At 39.3% G+C, this 18,362-nt stretch overlaps 1 protein-coding gene across 6 annotated transcripts in view; it reads right to left on the bottom strand.

The window, feature by feature from the left end:
* Positions 1-18,362, bottom strand: part of CTNND2 (catenin delta 2) — a 655,439-nt gene that overhangs the window by 84,010 nt on the left and 553,067 nt on the right. For all 6 annotated transcript variants that reach the window (XM_062610812.1, XM_062610810.1, XM_062610813.1 and 3 more), the window contains 3 exons: positions 16,909-17,026; positions 11,436-11,621; positions 1,824-1,997 (listed from right to left, as the gene is read on the bottom strand). In XM_062610812.1, the coding sequence (XP_062466796.1) occupies positions 1,824-1,997; positions 11,436-11,621; positions 16,909-17,026 (478 nt within the window). The remainder of the gene's footprint in view (positions 1-1,823; positions 1,998-11,435; positions 11,622-16,908; positions 17,027-18,362) is intronic.

Genomic DNA, 18,362 nt, shown 5'->3' with positions numbered 1-18,362 from the left:
AAAAAATTAAAGTCTCCCTTGGGAATAACTTCTTCTTTTAAGAGTTTTTGATCTTTTATTTCAGTCATTTTATATCCAGAAGACTGAACCAGTGGAAAGGAGAGGTCAAAAGGTGGAAACATCAATGGTTATATAATCCCTGAAAAGGATTATTCCCCTCACAAAAAATGGCTCGTACACCATGTGAAATTAAGGACATTTATTCTGTGTTTGCACATCACTTGCAATGGAATCGATGAATCTTTAGAAAAACAGAGCAACCTGAGAACAACTGAGCTTTTCCCATGGTATCAGTGAGATAGCATGAAAGTTTGAATCAGTTTTTCTAACCTGGCACTTGCCAAATTGCTCTGTGGAGCTTTGCTTCCTCTCTCTGTTCGCTTTTGCCAACTAAAGAATGACAGGTATACAGATTTATTAGAAATGGGAGAAGGGATTTTAGCACTCCTATTAGTTCTGGCAAAATGCATGCATTGTTTTCTCATTTGGACCAGGGTTACACCCATTCCCAGATGGAGAAAAAACACATTTATTGTGTTTCTGTGCCAGGATTACATAATCTGATGTGGTCTACAACATGAGAATAATAAAAATATAATGATTTTCAGGCACAGTGTATACATAGCACTTTACAGGACTAAAATCACTGGACAAATACTTTGTTACTCATTTCATCTGTCACTGAATGCAACAGTCAAAGGCATTTTATAAGTTTGGCGGAAAACGGTTCTCAAAAAAATGACATGCCTCTGAAGATCTACTGAATGCGCCAACTCAACTCCCAGTAAAACTTTATGGGAAAAATCCCCAATTTATTAGTGCCATGGATAACATTTCAAAATGAATGCGTAATTAAATTGATATTTACCTATCACATACAAATGTCCAACTGCTTAAAACCAAACAGGGTATCTGCTGAGACATAACTTTGACAACTGCCCTTCTGCATATGTGTGTTTTCATAGTAAATGAGAAAAATTCCCACAGAGTTAATTTAAAATCAATGAATTGCATTCATAAAATAGGATTAGATAGTACTTTCACCCAACCAAACCAGTTTACCATCAGGAAAGCAATAAAGAAATTGCCCTAAAAAGTAAACCAGGCTCAACTGTTATCTTGAATGTTACTGATTTGTTCTATATTTAGAAATATTTGTAAAAACTAGTAAATGAGCGCTTAATTTTTTCTCAATTCTTCACAAATAATGCAAGAGAGAAAAATGGATCTATGGGATATAACTGAAAAGTAGGATTACTTGGAATAGAGTGCCTTGATTAAGCTTTTCCTTTGTCACTGGTCATATTTAATCATAATGACATATTTTAATAATGTCTTATTTTTTTTTAAAGCAGATGGTAAGATGACCTGTGTTGCTGTTACATCATTTATATCTTCTTCTGCTCTTGCCTGGTTTCTCTTAAGAGACAGAATGTCAACCAGTTTCTGCAGTGACAGAACAATATGGTTTCATTTGATTGTCACTGGTGACACTTTTAGCTCATTTTTCACTGCTCTGTCAACCCAGATTCATAAAGAAGCTGCTTTTCTTCATCTGGATATTGGTTTTCAGCTGCAATTTTTCATACTTGACTTGACCAATGTGATTTTTCCTGCTGTATGCTGACTTTTGCTATGATATGACTATCTGTATTAATTCAGAGAACTTAAAATACTATCTCAAATTTGACTGTAGATAGCTCTGTGAAAACAGAGTTATTCCGTTACCAGGAGCATTTAGATACATTTTTATTACCAATTTGCTGTCATCCGTAGGGTTTTTCTGAATTGAAAAAGAATACATACCAGGTTAATATTCCTACCTTCCAACTCCCGGCTGCCAAGTTCTGCAGTGCCCCTGCTGCCCCCTCCAGCGTGTCTGGATTTGAGCACTCAGAAAGAAGTGTGAGGTAGGGTTTGACTATTGAAGGGTGCCACAGCATCTGGATTCCTTTGGGTGGTTCTGCACAGTCTGGAAGAGGTCCTACGCCATCCCACTGTTGGAAAGTACAAATCAAATTGTCAGCAAGGAAAAGAGAAATATTTCAAAACTGCCCCAGTTGAAGCTATAACAACTGTGTGCGCATGCATGAAGGCAGCTGCCCACAAGGAGCCGTTCTCAGTTTTAGCACATCACTTCATAGGAAAACCAAATTTCCTACTCAACACTCATAGAATAGCTATAGCACTGGCAGAGATCACAGTGTTTTAGCTAGCTGGCATAACAAAAGCACTTTTCACTGCATTTACTTTTTGAGGTAGGAACAGAAGCCCAGTGAACATGAATGTATCTTAAGAGGCAAATCCAGAACTTGCACGGGAAGAAGAGATTTTCCTTTTTCACATCTTGCTCAGTTTCTGCATCCTCTCTTTTCTTATGAGGGAAAAAACAACGTGAAACACTACTGTAGAAAACTGAATCATTCAAGCCCATGAGCCCTCCGTCCCTGAAAAGCCCAAGTGTGATAAGTCTTTCTCAACTGCACAACTTCTGCCTTCTTACTGTGCAAGTGCCTGTGGCACTCGGCCATCCAGCCAGACAGCCATATGGCCTGAGACATGAAGCCGGTAGAACCACCTCTCACAAAACAGACTCTTCTTCTCATCACAGACTGAGTTTTACCATAGATATAACCCTGGTCTGATATCCAAAATGGGCAATATTAAAAGCTGGAGAACAAGCAGATTATTGCACAAACCCCACTCTTACCATAGAAAGAAACTTTTTTGCAGGAGAACAGGGATTCGCCTCTCCAGTGGAATGCCCAATATCTGCAGCTAAGTATGAAACACCTTAAAAGAAGGAAGTTCAAGGGCTTTTTTTTTCTTTTTTTTAAACAAAAGCAAGACGGGGAATACACTTTTACTGAAAGCTTAAATGTGATTTCTATCTATCTATGTGATGTATATTTTGGTTTGCTTTGTTCAGATAAAAGGATTTAGAAAATTCATAGTCTTAATACCATTGTTTGGAACAAGCCTTGACTTTTTAATAAAATCTCTTTTCTAACACCTCTGACATGCCCAGACTGCCATGATACAAAGTAAACCTTTTAATGCCTTGGGTTAGAGCTTATGTGATTACATAGATGAAAAACGTGTATCACAACATTAAACATCTACTAGACAAACAAAGATAGCACAAGCCAAATTAATCCCTTTTTTAGCTCTGCAACAGTTAATTTGATTTTTTATGAATCCAACACCACAATACCTGCACTCGGAAAGACCAAGATTATCTCGTTTTCAGGAAGTGTCAATCATCATTTAAGTTAACTTCAAAAATCTACATGTATTTTAATGGACAATCAAACACATCTTTTCTAATAACAACTATCATAACTTAATTTTAACAATATCTTACTAGATGACTACCACTGAGAATGTATACCACTATCGTTTTCTAAATTAAAGCAGAATGAACACCGAAGTGGAAAGCTAGTGGGACCATTTAACACACATGAACAGTTACTGAAAACCAGAAAGCTGCTTAGATATGAAACTCACTGCACTGGACAAATGTTACTGTAGTTTAAAAGAACTTGCATGCAATACCCAGCGGTGGTTGAGAAACTACAGGAAAATTGCCTTCTGGAGAAACAAACCCTTTAAATAACACCATTATAGAGCTGTGCCTTTGAATTTTTTAATGCATTTCTGCCTTTAAACCAACAGGTTGATTCCACTGCATACGCCTCAGTTCTTTTTTTCTCCATATAAATCACAATTCTTGCCAGGAATGACTTCTTGTCAGCTCATAAAAAATACATTAAAACCTGCTTCTTATTTTGACTCTTGGAATTTAATCATTTCCACTGTCAGAATTTCTTGGGAAACAAATGAGACACATACCTTGCAGGTCAAATCTGACCCTACACCACATTTAGGCTTTGTACCTTAGTAAGTCCACTAATGACTTGTGATGTCCAAGGGCACAAATTCAGGTCTTCATCTGTCTCATTCCAATTTGCACAAATTATGGACGCATTATGCAACTGAATAGTGTTTGCACAGGCTATTTACTATATTATTTCACGGACAAAGTACATGATTCTATGAAATGTATCATATTTACCCAATACATTTTTTGTGCATGTGTGGGGATATAACTTATTTTTTTATTCAGGTATTTACACTTTTATAATGCCAAGGACTACTAAAAACAGCTGATGTAAACTGAACTGTATATATGTTCATGCTGTGCTGGTACATATAAAGCAGTAAAATGATACTTGCAGATAAGTTAATTTTTAATGTGGTTTTGCCATACTGCCCAGCAATGAGAAAACATCACAGAAAAAAAAAAAGCTAGACAAATTACTGCATTTCCCTGCCTTTCTTTCAACTCACTGGCAGCACGATTGCATTAATTTATCACCAACTGTGGGGAAAGACCTTTTTCTCAAAGCCTCAGGTTCCTTGTAAAGGTGATGGAAGTCTTTGGAACTGCACATGCATGTGCAGTGAAGGCACCGTAAATCCCGTGACACTGGATAATGTCCTGCCTATTCTTTAGATGTGGTGTGTGTGCTCAGAGCAGCTGAGCAGCATGCATAGGGAAGGTGTCACTGCCAGCCATGCATAACGTACACACTGTGCCTACACCTTCAGGGTTGTGTGATAAAGGGTGCCAGAACTTTAGCTGCTTTCCAGTAGGTAGAGGGCACAAGCAACTGACCTGTCACATACTCCTGTCTCCATGTTTCAGCTCATCTCTGCTCCTGCATGCGTGACCTCAGCTAACCCTTTACTGAAGGGTTTAATGGCTTCTGGCATCTTCCACATAGCTGAGACTAGTGCCTGCAGCTGTACAGCCTAACTGTTGTAGGGCATGCAGGACTGATGCAGGTCAGAAAAGAAGCTATTGCAAAGGAGATGTTCCTGAACTTCACCCATTTGTTTTGTATTTCATAAATATAAGCATTGATTGCCTGAATGAAAAAAAATATTACAATATTACAGTCCATTTTCTTGTGGCTAAAGCATAGCAGAATTTGCTTTGTAGTTCACATTGCTCAATATTAATGAACCGAGGCAGTGTGCTAAACAACTCTACCCGGTGAATTACTGGAATGGCTACTGTGTTGTTGCAGACCATCAGGAATGATCAGGAAGATCTATTCGAGATAGGCTGCAGATGCAGTAGTAGCCTCTGAAAAAGAGGACGACTGCACGCAATTACTCTCCCTAGCTTATGTTAAGAAGTTAAAAAAAGTCATAAACAAATATTCCTTCCAGGCTTCGCTCCTTCAGCTTAAATTACCCACATATATTATGGTTGAAGCTGACAAACTGTTTGCTATGTGGGTGAGATACAAATCTCTCATTTCCTGAAACTGGTGCAAAGAAAGCATGAAAGTCAAGAAGAATAAAAAGCCAAATGGAGAGATCTTTAAGAACAACAGACTTTTAAGAGCAAGAGTATTGTAATAAAGTTTCTGAAGCTTTCACATTGCTAAGGAAGTTTGAGACGAGAAAAAGATCACCCACTGAGATACTCCCCAATGCTCTACAACAGATTATCTAATGCCTTCTTCCTCATATTAATGAAAGCAAAGCAATGTTTATAGTGTAATTGTACTGAATACCACGGAAGGCTTAAACTCAGTAAGAAGTGCATTTCCCATATATTGTTTTGTACCAAAAATATCAAGTTGGTGGGGGTTGTTATTAAGGAGAGTCACACGATGGTAGCTTTTCCTGTGATAACAACAGAGCAGTGTTTTATTTTCATTTATTAAATGTGATTACTTTCTCCCAGTCTGCGCAAAATAACACTACTAAAAAAAGAAAATCTAGGAAAACTCAAACAAAACCCAGCAATGACTAAACCCATCTTGATCTGTTTCCAATGATCCTAGACATTTGAGGTAGTCTGATAACACAGTAGCTACACTCCTTGCAGCTGCAGTGGCAAAAATTGTATCAGCAATTAAACAGTGCTCACCAAAAGCATTTTTGAAATGCCAAAGACTTTTAAGCTAATGAGCCCCTTAAGAGGACAATGGTTTCTCACCCTGCATACCTTAGTGGCTGTGGCAGTCTATGCCAGCTTGTCAGTACAAGAACGTCTTTTGGAAACCTCTGTCCAAGAGATGCATTGACCAACACTGTTGAGAGCAGAAATCTAAACTTAAACAACAAAAATGAATCAAAATCACAGTGCTTGCTTTCTGGGGTGATGGGAATCCATGCAGCTGAGACACAGGAAGAAGGAATACTGCTATTTAGATCAAGTCAATTTTTTGTTGTTTGGGCTTTGAAAACAACCTGGTCATACATGATAATGAGATTCCCAGGGCATACAAGATGTTGCTGTGTAGATAAACAAGAATTAAGAAATGGTTGCTAAGAAGCTCTATGAGGAGCTGCCCAATAGAGTTGATTTCTTGCTAATGAACACTTGACATAACCAACTTGTAAAAGGAAGGAAGCAACAAGCGGAAATAATACCTTCCTCAGCAGAACAGCTAAATCCAGGAGCTGCTGCCATTTCTTGGTTTCTGTGTTCATTATTTTGGTATGGTTCTGTAGAGTGCTGAAATGTAATTGATAAAATAGTGGTCTCACCACATGAAAAGGCCTGACAGCTCTATATTTTATTCCTTTTGAAAAATCTCAAACCCGCCATTTCACCTGGATAGAATAATTTACAGCACATTTAGCAAACATGGCAAAGGGATGAGCCAGTGAATTCATAATGATATATAATGGTGCTGTTACACCTTAAGGCTCCTGACAGAAGGTAAAAGAGGTCAGGCTCATTTCAAAAGGGTCATTTCCAATCAAAAATCACAATTTGGGCTAGATTCTGGGTTGACAAGAATTATCACAGATGGGGAACTTAATAGGAGTGTGAAATCAAGAAGTCAGCCTGTTTCTTATAAGTGAAGAAATGAAATAGTGCCACATGTATATATAATGGGCTGCATAACAAGAAACAGAGTAATGCTTAATGACCTGTTCCTGGTTCTTTTACTGAGTTGGCCCATGGACCTTATTTTCCCTAACTGCTTTTTTGAACATAATCCTTGTTTCTTGTACAGCTGAAAGAATAAGCCTGCTGGTTGCCAACAGCAGGGACAAAATTTGCAGCAGTGGGAAAATTAGTTCCCATCTGAAGAGTGACATGATGCAAGGCAGAGAGGTCTGTATCTGCAATGTCCTACTCAGAGATGAAGGCCTCTGCAGCTGGACAACCCCGTGGTATGAACTGATCCGAGACAGAAATAAAGGTAGGTGAGTCTCACCTGTTTTTCCTGAGGCCTTTATGGAAGTTTTGCTTTCTGTTTTCGCACAGATAATAACAATATTATACTTGGCTCTTATTGCAAATCTTTAGAAGCTTTGGGTCATTAAAATTTAATGACAAAGCATACACCTCAGGAACCTGTCTGAGCTCTGGTAAACCACCACAAGAGGTATGACTGTGGCTCTTTTAATACCACCCAACTTTATTCCGAAACATAAAGAACACTTGTTTCTTGTGATCCTAAGGGAACTCCTTAGGTAGAGTCACTTGGAAGTTGTCATTAAACTATGACCTGACCCAAGTAAATTCTCTGATTTCAAGATGTAGAGAAGTTGCCATTTAGACAACTGATGTCGTAAGTGACAAATATATCCCAATTTGTTCTTGAAAGGCCTTATAAGGAAAACCACATTTTGTATTACCACTCAGTCCTTTTCTTCAAGTAGCTCATGTGTGACTACAACTGAAATATGATCTAAAGAAATAAGGATAGTTTTTCCTAAGTCATAAACCAAATAAATTAATTTCTTCTTTCTTTACAGAGAAAACCAATGAGAACGTGACTTAAAAGTCACACAAAGTTTCTCCTGCTTAATGATTTAAGAAACAAACTCCCTAACCGTATGAGACTTCTTTTTTTTTTTTTAGTAAAGAAAACTGTAACTTTGTCCTCATCCACCATCTAAAGTGATACATCTGGTACTATTCTCCAGTTACAGTAGTTTTGCTACTAAGTTGAACACTTTTAATTAAAACTTAAGAACCACTCCGGATTGGTCACTTCAGAAGGAGTTCAAAACATACACACTTGAGAAACTAAGTGAAGGACTGAAGAAATACACTGTAAAAGGAAAATTTCAAAACTGCATTCACAAAAATCTCAATATTTTTACACCCCACCCTATCTTGTAAGCCTTACCTTCTGAGGAAGACTGAAACAGTCCATATTCCTATATGAGAATACCGTGCATTGCCAAAAAAAGAATGATACCTATACCCTCGACACATATTTTCTGGGGACATAAAAGGTAGCAGGCTGCAGAACTGGCAAATACTTCCCTATACTGAGGTGTCACAGCTCTTAACAGATTTGTCTGTGCCCTGTGTGTTGTCTGACAGGAAAGGCACTTCAAGTCTTAAAGCAATCACAGAGGCGAATGACAGGAGTTTCAATACTGGGCTGAACTCCACCTTCTGTATCTGTGAGGAACAATGAGCTCAAAGAACGATTTTTTAAATTATTTTTTCTATTTTTTTATTTTATGTTTCTTTAGAACTTCTCCAAGAAGTAACTAACTTTTGCATTGACTAGCATGAATGATGTATTAAACACAGCCTAAAACTCATTGCTTCCTCTTCATGGGGCATCAGGGTAACTGACTACTTTTATATCTTCCTTGTCTCTATTTCTTTGAGGTTTCTTTCCACAGGTTCAATCCATGGTGGTGTGAAGCACTTTTGTGTTTCCGATGTTGTAAATCACTGCATCCTATGAAGATTCCATAGGCATGCCTTTGTTATTTACGTGTAAAACACTGTTCAACATCAGTAAGATTATCAGAGCTGTAGGGTATTTCACAGCATAAAAGCTTCACTGCTGAGGCACTTACAGGAATGAGCACACTAAAAATAGCATCCCAAGGAGAGCACAAGATCACTTCTGAGGGACAGAACAAGCGGTATGTAACAGCTTAAGTACTGCAACTGAAGAGAGATTATCAAAGGTATTACCTGGAAAAATTTAAGAATCCTACTGTAAAATAATATGTACATGCGCAGTAGACAGGGCAGCAGTCAGCACATAGGGAGACAACGTACAGGGGAAGGACATGTGAAAATGTTCTCTGGCGGAAAGTGTTAATGAGGTTAATTTAGATGGGTGAATTCAGACTAACCTAAGGAACACGAGATGATCCTGCTGTTAGAGACTTTCGCCTGGGAAAAAAAACCTAATATTCCAAACCCTTCATGAATACTGATTTACCTTGACACACACAGAAACAGTAACCAGAGTATTGCTGACTGTGACACAGCTTTTCAGTAGTATGAATCTACTTGGGTCCTGCAAAATTTCAAGATGACAGAGCAAAAGCAGCAGAAAAAAAGTTCTATTTTTTATTTCCATTTATGAGGGTGACTTGGGAGACCTGTTCCCAGCATGGTGATCTTGCTGATAGACCTCAGTCACATTTGGTTTTAGCAGCATTCTAGTTAGTCTGGTAACATATGTTAAAGTATGTGGTATGGTCAACAACAGCGAGAATATTGCATTCTGAAGAAAGTTCACAAGGATGCCTGAAACTCCTGAACTGAGTAATAGTTACGGGTGAGAACTGGTATACGGCAAGATGGGGTAGGCTGTCCAGATTTAAAGGAAATTGGATGAAAGAAAAAAAAAAATAATTAAGAAATATTTTGAATTTCTGTAAGGTAAAGTGGTCCTCTGTACAACAAAATTAGTTCTGGCAAGAGTAAATTTATTTCCTTGCCACAGAAAAGGCTACTGAACAGAAACCTGAAAGTATGTGCATAGTTCTACCTTTCTTTTGGATTTTAAAAATTATATTAAACCCTTCCATTAGGCAAACACGAGCAGATCTGAAGATACCTTTACTATGCTGATAATTAACACCTACAGAAAGATACAAAAGATATCTAGGAACAGGCAGAAGCACGTATATTGTAAAGGAAATGAGCGAGAAGACATTAGTTCTTTGGCCTGGAGGAGGAAAAAGATCCTTTATCTTTAAAGTTCAGAGATGCCCGACAGGAACATTTCAACAGTCAGCAGTACACAGTTAGAAGTTTGAACCTGATATCCAGAAATCACAACAGGAATATAAAAGGAAGAATTTAAAAAGACTTCATATAGCGTGTATCCACACGTGTGCATGTGTTGGCAAACAGCACTGAGAGTTGCAGTATGACCCATTCACACCCAGACATGCTATTTTTGTTCCTGCACTTTGAGCAACTGCAAGTGTAGTGTGTGGGAACTGTTAATTTGGGAACAGGAATGATGACTGCTTTATGGAGTAAGATTAATTTGCTTTGTCACCTTTTATCTCACTGTAGCCCAATACAGGAATACCAACAAACGGCCATAATAAATCCAGCTTTTCCAATGACTACAGTGTTTAACTAAAAAAGTAGGTGAAAATGAAAGTCTTACTAGTCACAAGTGCTGTGTTTTCCAGCACTTGAATCTTAGCTCATTAATGTTCTATAACTTTTCCACATTACCACAGTTTGCCTTTATGAACTCAGGGATATTTTCAATACTGGTTTACACCATCTATTCACATACCCAGTGCACTGCTTATTCAAATAAGTATTTTCCTTGAACAATCTGAAACAGAAATAAATGGCAATAGAAAAGACTAAGTCTAGGAAGAGATGGAGAACTACCTGCTGCCAGCACAGGTTGTTTGAAAAAGGTCTTAAATCAGCAGCCATTCCTATTGCTATTTAGTGTGTGCACTGACAGGAAAATGTCTTTCTCTGCGGTATCATCATCATCATCCCCAAATTTTAAGTCATTAATGGAAAAACAAGGAGTTAAATACACCTTGAAAATCAACCCACCTAAAATAAAATCTGCAGCACCTTTAATAACTTGAGGAAACAATCACAACTTTACTTCTCAATCTTTTTTTGATAATGACACAAAAAAGCATGCATATTCTGATATATCTAAACATTTACTCACATTGCTCGATTCAATCCTGTACAGTTTTCTCCCAACATGTAGAGAGATAGTACAAAAGTAACTTTGAAGTAAGCATGCGAATATAAACTTGATGTTTGTATGTACCAAGGCCTCTCTCCACACACTATGTGGAAGTACAGTGTAAAGTATATGCAGATTACATTTCAATATTAAGACTTACACTGCTCATGATAAACAGCTTCCTTTTACAGACTGAGCATTTTACAGTATTTAAGGCAGCGTACCCATGACAACAGTTTCCTGGTGCCACCATGTAATGTGCAACTTTCTCAGGCAAACATACTCCATTATTCCATAGCAATTTGTGCTTTAAGCTCACAACTAATTAACAAAGGCAAGAGTTTTGTATATTATGCATCATGTGATTTCTAACGCAGTGCGTTAATTATATATATATTTTAAATGATGGGCACTTCAAGTACTTGCAACACAGCTGCAAATAACTTCCATTACCTGATCTTGTGATTTCTTTTTCTTCTTCTTCTTTCCCCAGCACCCTGAACTCTCTGTGTCTTTTCCATTGGCATCACCACAGAGTAATCCATCAAGTTCATCTGTTCCCATCTGCTGTCCCTGAGATGTTTCTGCAGCTAGCCTGTATGAGAGGTTCCTCAAAATGCACACACAGTTTTCCACGGTCTGAAAAGTATGACAAACGAACAAACAAAAACCAACCAAACAAAAAAAAAAAAAAAACACAAAAAAACACACCAGAAAAAAGTTAAAATCCTTCCCTTACTCACTCTGTACACAAAGCAGAAGAAACATCATCGATCTTTGCACATAAATTTACCCAGCACAATTCTTATCTGCTCATTTCTGAGTGCTCCCTAGATAACCACAGCTTAAGAGATTTCGAAATTTTTATGGAAACAAATCAGTAGTCTGGACAGTATTTTACCAGGAGTGTTTTTACTGTCATTCTCAATTTCATACTGGAGTCCTACATGAAACCGAAGCCGAGGTATAAAGCCATCAAGAGACCCTGAACACACAGAGAACGCCAGCAAAATCCCACCTCAATGAACAGAAACCACTCCAAACAGAAAGTGGCAACAGGTTCTGGGTTTGGTTTGTGTTTTCTTTTCTGGCACTAATTCTATGCCAGAAAACACAAAAATGCAGAAATCAACAGAAAAATTGGATCCGAGTTCTGTTTCACAAGTACCTGTAGCATGACCATACGATGCTTCTTGACTTCCAGAGATAAGACTAGATATGTCAGTCCTCCTGCTTTTACTGCTTCTAGCCAGGCTGCAGATACCTTGTGGGCAGCCATTCCTTCTCATCTATTTGCTCCCCTAACAGTTTGTGCCTTCTGTAGAAGACACTGGCAGGAATTCAGAAATGGAGTGAAACCCAGTGGAGGAAAATTCACTGATAATTCAATAGAATTTCTGCAAGTCTAAAATAAGCTCAGTTTATACTTATCTTGGGAGGAATATACTTCACTTGGGAGGAATATAAGGCTGCTGCTAGAGGATGTAGGAAGGCAGCTAGGAGGACTAAGGCCTCCTTAGAATTAAATCTGGCGAGAAGGGTCAAGGACAGCAAAAAGAGCTTTTTCAAATACATGGCAGACAAAACTAACACCAGAGGCAATGTAGGCCCACTGATGAACGGGATGGGTGCCCTGGTGACAGAAGATGCAGAGATGGCAGAGTTACTGAGTGCCTTCTTTGTCTCTGTCTACTCTGCTGCAGGCAGTCCTGAAGAGCTCTGTACCCCTGAGACCTTAGATGAAGTCAGGTCAACGGAGCAACTTGCCTTAGTCGATGAGGAATGGGTTAGAGATCAGTTGAGCAATCTGGACATCCATAAATCCATGGGTCCAGATGGGATGCACCCGCGGGTGCTGAGGGAACTGGCGGAAGTCATTGCTAGACCACTCTCCATCATCTTTACCAAGTCTTGGGAAACGGAGAGGTGCCTGAGGACTGGAGGAAAGCAAATGTCACTCCAGTCTTCAAAAAGGGCAAGAAGGAGGACCCGGGTAACTATAGACCGGTCAGCCTCACCTCCATCCCTGGGAAAGTGATGGAACACCTTATCCTTGGTGCCATCTTAAGGCACATCAAGGATAAGAGGGTTATGAGGGGCAGTCAACATGGCTTCACCAAGGGGAAATCATGCTTGACCAATCTCATAGCCTTTTATGAGGAAATAGCATGGTGGATGGATGATGGCAGAGCGGTGGATGTGGTCTACCTTGACTTCAGCACAGCATTTGACACAGTCTCCCACAGCATCCTCACAGCTAAATTGAGGAAGTGTGGTCTGGATGATCAGGTAGTGAGGTGGACTGCGAACTGGCTGAAGGAGAGAAGCCAGAGAGTTGTAGTCTATGGGGCTGAGTCTAGTTGGAGGCCTGTAACTAGTGGAGTGCCTCAAGGGTCAGTACTGGGACCGGTATTATTTAATATATTCATCAATGATTTAGATGAGGGAATCGAGTGTACTATCAGCAAGTTTGCTGATGACACTAAGCTGGGAGGAGTGGCTGACACGCCAGAAGGCTGTGCTGCCATCCAGCGAGACCTGGACAGGCTGGAGAGTTGGGCAGGGAATAACTTGATGAAATATAACAAGGGAAAGTGTAGAGTCCTGCATCTGGGCAGGAACAACCCCAGGTTCCAGTATAGGTTGGGGAGCGACCTGTTAGAGAGCAGTGTAGGGGAGAGGGACCTGGGGGTCCTAGTGGACGACAGGATGACCATGAGCCAAGGCTGTGCCCTTGTGGCCAAGAAGGCCAATGGCATCCTGGGGTGTATTAGAAGGGGGGTGGTTAGTAGGTCGAGAGAGGTCCTCCTTCCCCTCTACTCTGCCCTGGTGAGACTGCATCTGGAATATTGTGTCCAGTTCTGGGCCCCTCAGTTCAAGAAGGACAGGGACCTGCTGGAGTCCAGCGCAGGGCAACTAAGATGGTTAAGGGAGTGGAGCATCTCCCTTATGAGGAAAGACTGAGGGAGCTGGGTCTCTATAGTTTGGAGAAGAGGAGACTGAGGGGTGACCTTATAAGTGTCTATAAGTATATAAAGGGGGAGTGTCACGAGGATGGAGCCAGGCTCTACTCAGTGGCAAACAATGATAGGACAAGGGGTAATGGGTACAAACTGGAACACAAGAGGTTCCACTTAAACTTGAGAAGAAACTTCTTCTCAGTGAGGGTGATGGAACACTGGAACAGGCTGCCCAGGGAGGTTGTGGACATTCAAAACCCGCCTGGACACATTCCTGTGTAACATTATCTAGGTGTTCCTGCTCCAGCAGGGGGATTGGACTAGATGATCTTTCGAGGTCCCTTCCAATCTCTAGCATACTGTGATACTGTGATCTGAAGCTTCCCCATTTAGTTTGTTCAATTTGTTTTGCTATACCTAATAAGAAGGGTATGAGCTTAATTTTCTGGAGGCAGGGAAAACATGGTTAACAAAATCACCTGTATCCGTCTGTATTTATTTCAGCAATTCTTAATGCTTCCTGGAGATAAAAAACCATGGTCACTACATCCCAGCTCCATTAACCCAGAACAGAATGACTGTGAGGCTTTCAGCTCTGTCTTACTCTGCCATATTCACCAGTGAGGTAAACAGATGGAGCTTCATATACTGTGTGAGCTTATGCCAGGTATGCAGTTGGCACATAGTTTTTGCAATGACATTAAGTTCCAGAGATGATACTCAGACTGACTCATCTATGCAGGACTATTTTATTTTTTAAAACAGGTGAAATTTCACAATACACTTGTACTAATTTGACACCTCCAGCCAAATACAAAACCACATGTAGAAATGTGTGTGTAGAAAGTGTTCTTAGTACGTCTTTCATACCTGAAAGCTTTGCAGACCTCACAGTGACTATGTACTTTTTTAAAAAGTGTGATGCCTCTTTTACTCTTCCATACATGAATTTTATTCACTCTTGCTAACATTTACTTTTGCACAGCAATAGTGCACCAAAGTTGAAGCTCTGTGTTTGTCAATTAGGGCTGTAAATTTTAATTCCCCTTTTTACAAATAATAGTTTTCATACTTAATTCTCATTATGTTGAAAACAAATCAGTAGAGTCCACTGCAAGGACATTACCTCAAACTGAAAACCGACAGGCAAACTTTCAAGGCTCAAATGCAACCAACACCTTCTTCACTAAGGTGAAGGTTCTAACCATGCAGTTGGGCAGACTTTACTCCTTCTTGACTTATGCCTTTGAACTTTCCAGGGTCCTTGTATTCCTTATTCCTTTATCAGTTTCATCATAAGGGGACTAAATACAAGTTCACTAGTCTTTCAACCTTAATAGATTAAATTAAATTTATGACCAGCAACTGTCAGGTAACCATGTCTAAGTCTAATTTTTAACACTTTAACTTGAATTAGCATAGCTTTTTCTTACTACATATTAACAAGAAACAATGCTGCTAAGATGCTTGTAACGCTGCTATAATTTATGCACTCTTGTCATTCCTCATGTTGGTGAAGTTTTTAACGATGGCTCTGCATGTGCTTGCAAGTCTGTCATCCTCTTTCAGAGCCGTCGGGAGCAGAGACTAGTTTTTCAGCATTTCAGCTGTTAGTACAACAAAATTACCTAACAGGGCAATTGTCATATTATTTGGAAAACAACATTTATAACTTTACAACAAAGTTCAATTGTTTTGTTAAAATAGCACAGTTTTTGAAACTAAATAGCAAGTGATATGGAGTTAAATATTTTAATTAAATTACATTCTAATTTAGACAGGACGTAAAAACTAATAGGGCAGGCAGAATAATTTCTCACATTTCTTCATTTTTTCCTTCATATATGTCTTAGCCTGTAGTTTTTCCAAGTCATTTCAGATACGAATATAAACGGAATAGTTTAACAACAGGCAGCAAAACAGGAAGCTTACTGTGCTCCTTATTTAGCCTTTTTAATAGCAAAACAGTCCAGCCCCACACAGTACAAACCTCTTGTAATTCCCCTCTCTGTCCGCTAAATTCATAGGCAAATTTCACATATTTGGCTCAAGCTAATGATCAGAGAGTTCTCGAGAGTATCACTCTCCAATCTATATAACTCACAGAGGTCCATGGGCAACTATCTGTGAAGGATCACGTGGAAATACAAACCCAGTAGGCTTTAAAACTGCTGCATAAAAGGCTGCCCTCCATTGAAACTGAAATCTCTGATTCTTAGGGGTTTTCAAATGGACCAAGGTTGCTCTGCTGCAGCAATGGCAATTAATTTAACACCATATACTGAAAGTGAAAGGTATTTGAAGCTAGCCTTTTCCTTCTTTTTCTGGAATACTTTTTCTTCTTTTTCTGGAATACTTTAGTGTATTACAAACCTTCAGTTGTAAATGCTTGAAGTCTTTTTCATTAGGCAGTACCTTTTACCTTTGGAAAAGCCTGTCCATATCCTAGTACTTTCAGAGAAATAAAGTTGACACAAAAATACATCTTAAAACAGTTGTTACTGAAGGCATTAATTAATCCTCCTAAAAAAAAATGTTGGTTGCAATGCCAAACAGGCCATTAACTGTTAGTTGGTTTGCTCTGTAAGCTGACATCACTGTTACTAGCTCTGTCTCATACTCTGTACTGAAAAATCCATTTTAAGGTGAACCTGGCAGAGCAACATGAGGAACTTTACATGGAATATGACATATTTGCTCTTCTTAAATAAGTAGCCTCTATTCTCCCTTAGAACTGAGAGGATGACATGCTTACCTGTGCACGCTACAGGCAGACACAAATCCAATACTTAGCACACAAAAAAACACAGCTCAACAGAAGGAAAAGAAAATGATTGGCTGAATTATGCTTTGCTAAAGCATCTCCCTCACAACACATTTTTTTATAAAACAACCTGTCACTTTATAGTCCTGATGTACCCTGAATACCTGGATCCCTTGCACTTGAAAAGATAAAGATGACAAACCTTACTATCAATTTCACTGCTCCCCAGAGCAGACTGGATCACATACAGCAACGCATCCGTCAGGCCATCACACTCTCTCATTCTTCTGCGGGCCTCCTCTCCAGCAGAGCTGACATTCCTGCAAGGCAACAGCAAGGGTCACCACCTCCACAGCTCCCCTGCCCGCCTCCCCTCCTGAAACCTTCTCACCATTAACATTCAGATAAAATGCTTGTTTTCTGTTCTGCTTTCATCAGTTCAGAGCTGTGAATAATGAAGACAGCTGTGAATGAGCTCAGGAAATGTAACAGGTTGGGGAACAAATGGAAGTCATCAGATACTCCACAGGAAGGGGCAGAGAGGCCAAGCAGCATGTGCCACCTGAGCAGTGAGGCTCACAGGCTGCTAAAATCTGGAGTAAGGCTCATCGTTTTTCTTTTTCTTTTTTTTTTTTTCCTTTTAAGTTGCGAAAAAGTGTATTTAAAATGTGCATATGTACATATAAATCAGGCTTAAAAAGTCTAGGGGTTTTACCAAGGAAATCTCCTGGGATTTGAGTAGAGCCCAGTAGTTAGGGCTCTTAACCTGAGAGAAAAATACTATCAACGCATAACATAAACCACCTGGTGTTGCTTGCTTCTCATTTGACAAGAGTGTTTCCCTTTCTCTCTCATTTTGAGAGAACATTAATCCTCAATCTTCTCTTTACGTAGTTACTCACAGGTTGCTTTACATTGCAAAATTTAAAACCTCAGCCTATTATAGTAACTGTGCTCCTCAGAGAGGGCCAGAGGGCCTTGTCAACACATTGATAAAAACACAATTAAAACAAATTTACTGCATAACATGTGTCATGAAGTTCAAAATACTGCTATATAAAGAAACAAATATATATGGAAGAGCATACATAAACAGAATCTATACTTGCTACCATCAAATCTCCCTGACACATTCAGATTTGCACAGCAATTTTGATTTGGAAGTGGTTAAAATAGCAATCTCAGGAACGGGGTGAAACTTTTCATATAGCCTCCTTCAGTAGGGGAAGACAACCCTCTGGCATCAGCCCATTGCTTATGTCATTTTCATATGCCTTTGCATTAAGGATGGAATAAAGATGAGAAACCTCAGAGGGGAGAATGAATTTGAGATGGAGGCAGGTGAGACGACTAAAGGATAGGTTTCCTCTCAGTTTTTTTTTTTTTTTTTTTTTTGCTCTATCTACTTCAACCTGTTTGGCCTCCCTATAATCTAAAAACCAGAATTTCCATTCCCCCAAAGCACCAAAGAGTTTTCCTAATCAAGTAATCTTACAACTGGACAATTCCCCAGTCTCTCCAATGCAGGTTCCTAATTGATTCTGCTCCCTAAACACACATGATTTTCCATCTATACTTGCATCTCTACAAAGTTCTAATTAGTTCTGCTCTCCACACACAAACTGCTTCAATTAATTCAGTACCATTCCTTTCAAC

The sequence above is a fragment of the Pezoporus occidentalis genome, unplaced genomic scaffold (genome assembly GCF_034315485.1).
Source record: "Pezoporus occidentalis ecotype Australia unplaced genomic scaffold, CSIRO_AGI_Poc_V1 ctg15, whole genome shotgun sequence".
Classification (NCBI taxonomy): domain Eukaryota; kingdom Metazoa; phylum Chordata; class Aves; order Psittaciformes; family Psittacidae; genus Pezoporus; species Pezoporus occidentalis.
Note: the sequence above shows the minus strand (reverse complement) of the source record. Positions and strands in the feature narration are given on the sequence as shown.